The sequence below is a fragment of the Megalobrama amblycephala genome, linkage group LG18, assembly GCF_018812025.1.
Source record: "Megalobrama amblycephala isolate DHTTF-2021 linkage group LG18, ASM1881202v1, whole genome shotgun sequence".
NCBI lineage: Eukaryota > Metazoa > Chordata > Actinopteri > Cypriniformes > Xenocyprididae > Megalobrama > Megalobrama amblycephala.
The window spans coordinates 35,638,415-35,649,365 of NC_063061.1; the positions used below are offsets into that span (position 1 = coordinate 35,638,415).

Sequence of the window (10,951 nt, forward strand, 5' to 3'; positions counted from 1 at the left end):
GGCATGAAGATTTTATAAAGATATTCTAAACATCAGGATTATCTGTACAGCTGCTTTGAAGCAATGTGTGCTGTGAAAAGTGCTATACAAATAAATTTAACTTGACTTGAGATTGTTTTTTGTTTGTGTACAGATGGGAAAACATGACGAGGCGTGGATGGTTCTCAAACAGATTCATGACACTAACATGAGAGCGCGTGGAGAGCCGGAGAAAGTCTTTACTGTGAGTCACACACACTCTCGTTCTCTCTCACACACTCAGCCAGCTGTGGTTAACAAGACCAGCAAAAGCTATACAGTTTGACCCTTTGACCCCACTCAGTCAAAGCGTTCCTAACCGAAGCGCTGCACTGGTAACGTCACGTCTCTCTGTCTCCACCTGCAGGTGAACCGTATAAAGATCCCCAAGCATCTGGATGAGCTGGTGGAGATGCAGTCGGAGTCGGCAAACCCTGTAGCCAAAGTCTTATTCCGGATCAAGAGAGAACTGCACGGAGTGAGTGAACAAACCCTCAGATCTCCTGCAGATCCACACATACACCTCAGATCATGGAGGACGTGTGAGAGGAGATTCACTGCGAAAGACTAACCGCCTGCGTGATGACTGCGTTTCTGTGTGTCTAAGGCAATTTACACAAGAGTTCAAAAATATGATTTTTAAATGTTTTGAAAGAAGTCTCTTCTGTAAAGGGTTTTTACAACAGCAATGTTGTGAAATATATTGTAAAATGTAATTTATTCCTGTAGTCAAAGCTGAATTTTCAGCATCATTACTCCGCCTTTAGAAATCATTCTAATATGATGATTTGTGCTCAAGATATGCTACATAGTTGGATAAATATCACTTTACACGAATGTACAGTATGTATGTGGATAAAGTAGGATGTACTATATATATATATATATATATATATATATTAACATCAGTATTTTCTGAAAAGCTGGTTTAAAACAATCTGTATTATGAAAGTGTTATACAAGTAAATTTGACTTGACTTGAATTATGAATTATTACAGAAAATTCAAATGAACAGCATTTATTTAAGAATAGAAATTATAAATGTCTCCTTTGATCAATTTAATGCATCCTTGCTGAACTATTTTCTTAAAATAAAAAAATTAGGTCACCTTATTACGGAAGAGGATTAGGGCCAAGCAATAATAAAAAAAATAAAACCATCTCGAGATTAAAGTTGTTAAATTTCAGAAAAAGGTCGAGATAAAATGTTGAGAATAAACTCGTTAAATTTCAAGAAAAAAGTCGAGATAAAATGTTGAGAATAAACTCGTTAAATTACGAAAAAAAAGTCGTTAAATTATGAGAACAAATTCGTTAAATTATGAGAAAAATGTCATAAAATTTCGAGAAAAAAGTCGAGATAAAATGTTGAGAAAAAAGTTGTTAAATTACGAGAACAAATTCATTAAATTTCGAGAAAAAATTTGAGATAAAATGTTGAGAATAAAGTCATTAAATTACGAGAAAAAGTCATTAAATTACAAGAAAAAAATCGTTAAATTACGAGAACAAATTCGTTAAATTTCAAGAAAAAAGTTGAGATAAAATGTTGAGAATAATCTCGTTAAATTACGAGAACAAATTTGTTAAATTATGAGAACAAATTTGTTAAATTTCGAGAAAAAAGTCAAGATAAAATGTTGAGAATAAAGTCATTAAATTAACGAATTTATTTTCGTAATTTAATGAATTTGTTCTCATAATTTAACGACTTTTTTCTCGTAATTTAATGAGTTTATTCTCGTAATTTAATGACTTTATTCTCAACATTTTATCTCGACTTTTTTCTCGAAATTTAACGACTTTTTTCTCGTAATTTAATGACTTTATTCTCAACATTTTATCTCGACTTTTTTCTCGAAATTTAACGAATTTGTTCTCGTAATTTAAGGAGTTAATTCTCGTAATTTAATGACTTTATTCTCAACATTTTATCTCGACTTTTTTCTCAAAATTTAATGACTTTATTCTCAACATTTTATTTTGACTTTTTTCTCGAAATTTAACGAGTTTTTTCTCTAAATTTAACAACTTTAATCTCGAGATGGTTTTATTTTTTTATTATTGCTTGGCCCTAATCCTCTTCCGTACCTTATAGGTGATTTTTACAAATATTTTTCAAGTGCTTTTTATTATTATTATTTTTCAAAATTCATATTGTTTGACCACAAAAACGCATCTCAGAGAAAAATCTCATTGAGAGAAGACGAGAGCAGAAAACAGTTTGCTCCTTGAAACACGAAACCGTTTGAATAAACGCCTTGTATTTAAAAAGATTAAGTCCAGCTGGACTCAGACAGACCAAATGTTCTGCTGATTCATCTTTGCCTTTGCATTTCTTAACAGGGTGATGAAATGAAATCATAAATCACAGGTGTTTTATTTGCACTTTATGCATTACTTGACTGTGTGTGTGTGTGTGTGTGTGTGTGTGTGTGTGTGTGTGTGTGTGTGTGTGCAGATCTGGCTCACGTTCCTGAAGTGCTGGGATTACCCCGTCAAGGACAACACTGTGAAGTTGGCCGTGGTTTGGTTCTCGCTGTCGTTTGGGTGAGACCGTTTGGCTCTAATATCCACCGTCTGATTGGCCTGACCGTCCCCTGATTCATGACCCCTGTAGTTACACACATTATCACCCAGCAGAGCCGTGATTACAGTGATCACACAGTGTTTGCATAGCATTTAGAGTACAATATCATCTGATTCTATTCTATTCTATTCTATTCTATTCTATTCTATTCTATTCTATTCTATTCGTTTATGTTTCTTCCCCTGTCTGTGTTTCTGTGTCTCAATCTGGCTGTGCTCTTCTCTGGCACTGTAATGAAGTGTAGTCCCTGTAATCACCATGATTTAAGGAGCTGGCTTGCAGTGGTTAGGCCCAGGGGTGGAGCTGCATGAGGGGGACTAGTCACAGTTTAATTACTGTATTTATAGGAGCTTAAGCCTGGGTGGACGGGCTCAGAGACAGAGCTCTGTAGGAGGGCTTACATCCACACTCTAATGTATGTAACAATCCAATTTACTCGTGAAATCACACTTAAAAACTCTGGCCTGGCATTGGACATTCTATTCTATTCTATTCTATTCTATTCTATTCTATTCTATTCTATTCTATTCTAAAACCAATGATCCCAGCTCTAAAAACAGGCTGGATGAGTTTTGTCTGAGTCTAATCTGTAAAATAGTCAATAAACATATTTAAATTCTGTTGAAATTCAGTTCAGAATTTAACTATACTTAGTGTTCAAACCCCCTAACCAGTGGTTTTTCATATTATTTGTATATTTATATGGTATTATTTAGTAGTATTAGTATTACTACTAATAATATTAATTATTAGTAATTATAGTTAGTAGGAGTATAGTTAGTAGTAATTATATTACTAATTATTAGTAGTATGTATTAATATTTTGAAGTAGCTTATATTTTTATATTATCAGTTTTAATTTGAATTTAATTTTTAGTAATTTTGTTATGTGGTATTGTAATTTTATTAGTTTTTATTTAATTTTTCTATTTAGCTTTAATTTATATTTGTAAATAAGTATTTTTTAGAAGTTATTTAGTTTAAAGTTTTTCATGTAGAAGTTTTTCATGTAATATTTATATTTTAATTTTTTTAGGTATTTTGAAAGTAATTTCAAGTTTTTCATGTAATATTTATATTTTATGTTATATTTATATTTTTATTTTTAAACTTTATTAAAGCATTTTTAAAGTAATTTCAAGTTTTTCATGTAATATTTATATTTTATGTTATATTTATATTTTTATTTTTAAACTTTATTAAAGCATTTTTAAAGTAATTTCAAGTTTTTTATGTGATATTTATATTTATATTTTTTATTTTTAAAGTTATTTTACAGTATTTTTTAAAGTAATTTCAAGTTTTTCATGTAATATTTACATTTTTATTTTTATTTTTAAAGTTATTTTACAGTATTTTTTAAAGTAATTTCAAGTTTATTTTTAAAGTTTTAAGTATTTTTTTTTAAGTAATTTCAAGTTTTTCATGTAATATTTATATTTTATTATATTCTAGCTTTTATTTCAATTAATAACAATTTTATAGTTTTAGTATTATAGTTTTAGTTTAGAATTACAAAATTTCAGAGCGTATTCTAGTTTCCTACTCTAGTCTAAGGGTTTCAGGTTAACAGCACTCTTAAATTGAGGTCAAATCACATGGCCTCTCATGTTTATTGCTTTATTTCTATTCTGTTTTATTCTGTCACTCTTTTCTTGTCTAATTTCACCCATCTTCTCTCCTCGTCTCTTTGGCTTTTAGTCTTAATAAAGTCATGTCTTCACTCTGTCACAGACAAACTCAAGCTCACTTCGATACAAAATAAAAGAGGATTCACACACACACACACACACACACACACACTAATTAAAGAGTGAACAGATGCCTCTATCGCTGCTCCCTGTCAGACTGAAGCCCACCGCTGAGGAGCAGAAATTAATTAACTAAGCGCCGGTGTCACCACCTGTGTCACACACACACACACACACACACACACACAGTAAACACATCACTGAGCTTCAGCCCTTGTTAGTCCCTCAAACGTCACCGCTCTTATCTCATGTGCCGCTGATGACATCACTTCCTGTGCACAGGTACTACGGTCTGTCTGTCTGGTTCCCTGACGTCATAAAGCACCTCCAGGCGGATGAATATGCGTCCCGCGTGAAGATCCACAACAACGAGAGAACCGAAGACTTCACCTTTAATTTCACCCTGGAGAACCAGATCCATAAAAACGGAGTGTTCATCAACGACAGGTGAGTGTGTGTGTGTGTGTGTGTGTGTGTGTGTGTGTGTGTGTGTGTGTGTGTGTGTGTGTGTGTGACAGCATGTCTGCACTCTCATTCAGATCATCATATAATGCACTTGTGTTACATTTAATGTATTGAGTTCCACTTATCTTCATCAGGGTGTCTTGCGTTAAAATAGCCATAATTTAGTTTTTGATGACCACCCTAACAATGTTAACATCTACAGTTTTAAATTGAATTTTGTTTTTGTCATTTTTATTAGTTTTTGTTTTTTAAAATATGTCTATATAGTTAGGGGTCAAGCACCGAAGGTGAGTAGGCACCTGTTGTTTCCGGTGAATCTTTTAGCTTCTTCTTCTTCTTTCACACTGGAAGTCTATGGCAGCCCATGGAACCGTTTATGGGAAAGTTATGACATTTGGCACACTGATAGAGGCCAGTCCCAACATTAACCACACCAATTTTGGAGTCTCTAAATCAATGCCTCTAGCGCCACCACATGTCCAAAGTTTCACTCATGTTTATGCTAATAACCATAATGGTTAGAAACCCTCTTTTTTCCTCTCATTCCTTGGCTCAAGACGATTCGACTGGACCCTATGATGTCATTTTCCGTCATGAAAATTTCCCCCCCTTTTTGAATTTTCCGAAAAACCTACTTTTTCAAACTCCTCATAGGCTGTTGTTCTGAAAATTTGAACAAATTTGACATAGCTCTTACAAAAACAGACGTAAGGCTCCATTTCCTCAACGCTTTATCATATTCAGACCAAACTTGGTCCATGTCATCACATGACCTGCTGCGTTTCGGCACAGCACCTCCTACTGGTCCGGAGATACAAAAAATTGCTATTTTTACTTATAACTTATAACTTATTTGTCCAAAAAATCATAAAAATGTTAGATTTTAGATGTTAGTTAGGTCTTGTTAGATTCGAGGCATCATGCTGAGTCGAATGATATCCACTTTTCCCATATCGGCCATTTTGGGCATCGGCCATTTTGTATTTTGTCGTAAAATGCTGTACTTTATGAACGCATGAACGTATCATTATGAAACTTGGTACGGTCCGTCGGCAAGATGCTCTGAACGAGTCTGAGAAGTTTCAGACCTTAAATTATTTACATGCTTATAATTCTGGATGTGATTGACTTATTTTCACAGGAGAAAGTAGATTCCTGAATCCTTGCCGAGTCCAAGGGTACCAAACGGGTGCTAGGTTTCGCCTTATGGTTAGTGCAATGTAGTGATTTAGCTTTTAAACAACATTCGCAAATATCTTCAAAATATTTAGTCTGATCAGGACGAAGCCACTGTAGGAAAATCGGAAACATAAGTTGTTGACAATATGCTAATGGCCAAATGTCAAAATTGTGAAAGTGTGTGGCAACAAACTGCAATCAAAGTCAGGTGTGGGTTTTTGTGTTCATGCATATAAATGTCTATAACTCCTAAACGAAATGAGATATTTTCCCCAAACTTGACATGCTTATATATGGGGGCACTCTGAGGATATGCAAAAAAGCGGTGGGACTGCGCCACTTGAAATTGAAATTGGCTCTTCAAGTTGAACTAAACAAAAGTGAGAAATGTTACCTAGCTCAAAATAAAAACAAAAATGTAACAAAACTGTTTTAGTTAACTATTATAACCCTGGTTTACATCCACATCATTGTTCCAATTTTAATCAAAATTTGGCCATTTTATGCCAATTTTTTGGCAGAATTGAGTCATGAAACGCTGATTCCAACCACTGGGATATGCCTGTTTTAATGGGAAATTAGTTGCATGTAAATGCCTTATTCAGAAAATCCAATGAGAGGAGATATATGCCAATGCTCCATCTGCAAGGAATTGTGGGAACTGTAGGATTGTTATTTGGCACAGACGTTTTCAATCGGATTATGCTGTAACACAATTTTTATCAGGATAGTGCTGCTCATTTCGGAATGGGATTCGCTGTAGGTGTTGATATGTAAATGAGGCCGGTCATATGTTAATGAGCTCATGGTTGTAATGTCATAATCGGGTGTGCCGCTCTTTGATCGCCCCCCTGGTGGCTGGATGCAGTACAGGTCATAAACCCCGCCCTCTCCATTCAAATGAACGGGAATGAGTCAAAACATAAAAATAATTTACGCTTCAAATAAAATTTTCCAAAAGATTGTTTTGGTCATTTAAGGTAGTTGTTATCACGCTGATATATTTTCAATTGTTCGTTTTTGTGATAAGTTTGATTTTAGCGAGCAATTTGATGCTATAGAAACGGGGCGTGTCTTCATGATTCACAGTTGTGATTGACAGCTTCTCTGAGGACTGTCGGAGCTTCGAGGGGAGATTGAAGATATATAACTAACTATTAATTTTCAATTTCTGTGTTATTTCACACTGACAAAATGAGCTGTTCAGCAGTAAACTGTACTAAACGACCTACAGGATCTGACGGATATCTGAGCTTTTCTCGGTAACGTTAATTGTGGGCTTCATGTCAAGTTGTTAACAATATGCTAATGGCCAAATGTCAAAATTTTGAAAGTGTGTGGCAACAAACTGCAATCAAAGTCGGGTGTGGGTTTTTGTGTTCATGCATATAAATGTCTATAACTCCTAAACGAAATGAGATATTTTCCCCAAATTTGACATGCTTATATATGTGGGCACTCTGAGGATATGCAAAAAAGCGGTGGGACTGCGCCACTTGAAATTGAAATTGGCTCTTCAAGTTGAACTAAACAAAAGTGAGAAATGTTACCTAGCTCAAAATAAAAACAAAAATGTAACAAAACTGTTTTTATGGTTTTAGTTAACTATTATAACCCTGGTTTACATCCACATCAATGTTCCAATTTTAATCAAAATTTGGCCATTTTATGCCAATTTTTTGGCAGAATTGAGTCATGAAATGCTGATTCCAACCACTGGGATATGCCTGTTTTAATGGGAAATTAGTTGCATGTAAACGCCTTATTCAGAAAATCCAATGAGAGGAGATATATGCCAATGCTCCATCTGCAAGGAATTGATCTGTCTCAAAATGGGATTCGCTGTAGGAGTTGATATGTAAATGAGGCCGGTCATATGTTAATGAGCTCATGGTTGTAATGTCATAATCATGAAGATTTCCTGAAGTTTCTGCAGTTTAGTTTTAGTAAATGAAGCTGTTATTGGGAAGTTTTGGGTTGTAAATGTTAGAAATCGAACTCTTGTTTCAAAAGAGCGAGAAGAATTGTGTTTTCCCTGGATAAAAAGAGACTGGTCGTTCATCACTGAACTCTAAGAGCCCTCTCTGTGTAGTCGTCTTATCTATTTCAGCTCCTCTGTGTGAAATGAAATCTTAGAACTAAACGTGTGTTTGCAGAAATAGAGCAGATTGTGAGTCTTCAGCTGCAGTTAATGTTTGCTCTGCGTGTGTGTGTGTGTGTGTGTGTGTGTGTTAATGTTCTCAGCGGTCTGATCGCTCCCTCATAAATAACGTCCCAGTGTTGAGGTAATGTCTCATCCAGACACAAGGCCAGGAAATTAAAATGCCCTTATCTCTCCTCTCCTCCTTTTCTCTTTCTGTCTGCTTTGCTCTTTCTCTTTCTTTGTGCTATTATGAGCGTCCACTCCTCCTCCTTCTCTCCATCCCTCTTATCGTGTTGTTGTAGCATCCAGCTCCTGTGATGAGATCAGACGCAGTATCTTTTGTGTCCTGCACACACACGCATCTGAATCATGATGACAGAACTCAATAGATTATAGAAACAACTGGAAGGAGAAACATCTGAGAAGTTCGGCAAACGTCTCCATCTGACCTCCATTTAACCCCGTTGCTGTCGAGGAGAAGCAGTTGAGATGTGAAACAGATCATGTTATTGTTTTTTGATGTGGAGTATTTCTTGATCTTGATTTTGTTCTCATTGTATTTCAAGGTTTGATGTAGCTGAGTATTGTGTCCTGATCAATCCTGTGCTTTATTTCAGGTTTATTGGCATGAAGTTTAAGGCCGTGACTTTCATCGACTCCACCTTTCAGAGCTGTTACTTCGAGGACGTCAGCTCCGTTGGTTCTTTCTTCAAAAACTGCACCATCATAGAAGCGTTCTTCTATAATACAGGTACGAGTGTGATGAAATCTACTCTTCAGAGCTGTTAGTTGATCGAAACAATCATGTTTTGGTGTTATACATCTACATACGTGTGTGTGTTTATGTAACGGATGTGGGCGGTAGGAGCTGTGTGTGTAAACCTCACTCCCCTGACCTCCAGAGGCGCTCTAGCGACTGCAGTCTTTAGCCTCCTTGTTGCTGGCGGACCCTGGTTCGAGTCCCACTAACATACATACATACAGAGAGAGAGAATTACATAATATTTCAAATATAAATAACTTCAGATATTATTAATATATTCTCTATATATATTTATCTTAACTAATTTAATTGAGTAAAAAATAACTTTATAAACTTAATATAGGTAAAATAACACAAAATTTTGAAAACGTTTGTTTGATTTATAAACTTTTTATATTTTCATTGTAATATATTCTAAATATTCTCTATACATTCTATTTATATGCATTTATATTCATTAAATATACATATAATTAGTATTACTGTTAGAATATTTGATAGTGTTAGAATATTTGATATTATTTTCTTCTATTATACAGATGTTTTTTATTAGTATTTTATGTATGCTGTGCCAATATTGTATGATTTACAGTCAAGCCTTGAATTCGAATTTGAATTTAATTAATATTTTTCATACAGCTATATGTGTGTGTGTGTTTTATTATTTTATGAAAAAATAAATGTATATTTTTCATTAAAAATAAAACATATATAATATATAATTTAATTTTATATATATATATATATATATATATATATTTAATTATATATATAAAATTATATAATATTTCAAATATAAATGACTTATTAAATATCATATTCTCTATATATTTATCTTAATTATAATTAATATAATATAATTTAGTATTACAAAATTAAAGATTGTATTATTTATAAACTTTTTATATTTTCATTTTAATATATTCTAAATATTCCAGTCTATATATGTATTTATATTTATAAAATATACATATAATTAATAAAATTCATAAAATAAATATACATATAATTAATAATATTCATAAAATAATAAAACAATGAAAAATATAAATTTATATTTTTCATAAAAAATAAAACAAATTAAATATATTTTTTATTTTATGAAAAATATTAATTATACATATATGTAATAAATATAAAACACACACATATATATATATATATATATATATATATATAGAATATTTAGAATATATTAAAATAAAAATAAAAATTATATATATATATATATATATATATATATATATATATATATACAGGGAGTGCAGAATTATTAGGCAAGTTGATTTTCTGATCATATTTTTTTCCCAAGCACATTTTACCAATTCCAATCCACATCAATCTTAATAACTACTATTAATATTGTTTTTAATCATTTATAAGTGATATATAATTGTTCATGAAGGCTGGAAATGAAAAATGCCTTATATTCAGGTGTGCAGAATTATTAGGCAAGTTTTCTTTTACAGGCAAAATGAGCCAAAAAAGAGATTTAACTCAGACTGAAAAGTCAAAAATTATTAAATACTCATGAGAAGGACGCAATACTAATGCAATACTAGAAATTGCAAAGTTAAAGCATGACCAAGGGACAGCAAAATGCTCATTGGGTCAGCGGGGTCAGACAAAAACAGGTGGAAAAGAAAAGACACATGTTAACTGCAAAATAATTAAGAATTAAGGTGAAGAATTAAGTGTGAAACCATCAGGAACCCTTTAATCTCCAGCGCCACCATTTTCCAGAGCTGCAACCTACCTGGAGTCTCCAGAAGTGCAAGGTCTCAGGATCTCAGAGACTTAGGTTAGCTAAAGAATCCTAAAAAATGACCTGCACTTGATAAGAATCACAAGCTGAAGTGTTGTGAAATACATGAAGACTGGGTTTTATAGGCCTTATAGACAGACAGCTTGAGAATGACTCCTGATGGACCAGCACCACATCCTCTTGTACCACTGTTTGAAGAATTTATCCAGAATCTGGCAGTAAGGTGTTTGAGTTCACTTTTAGTCCATCTCTTATCCTGAAATGTCTGTCTTGCAG

General features: G+C 33.3%; 1 protein-coding gene across 3 annotated transcripts in view; it reads left to right on the plus strand.

Moving 5' to 3' along the window:
• Window positions 1-10,951, plus strand: part of LOC125252695 (synaptic vesicle glycoprotein 2C-like) — a 66,933-nt gene that overhangs the window by 45,119 nt on the left and 10,863 nt on the right. The window contains exons 6-10 of one of the 3 annotated variants that reach the window (XM_048166211.1): window positions 134-223; window positions 386-496; window positions 2,481-2,569; window positions 4,643-4,807; window positions 8,765-8,898. In XM_048166211.1, the coding sequence (XP_048022168.1) occupies window positions 134-223; window positions 386-496; window positions 2,481-2,569; window positions 4,643-4,807; window positions 8,765-8,898 (589 nt within the window). Of the gene's footprint in view, window positions 1-133; window positions 224-385; window positions 497-2,480; window positions 2,570-4,642; window positions 4,808-8,464; window positions 8,669-8,764; window positions 8,899-10,951 lie in introns of those variants that run through there. The other 2 variants (XM_048166213.1, XM_048166214.1) reach the window with 2 other exon arrangements.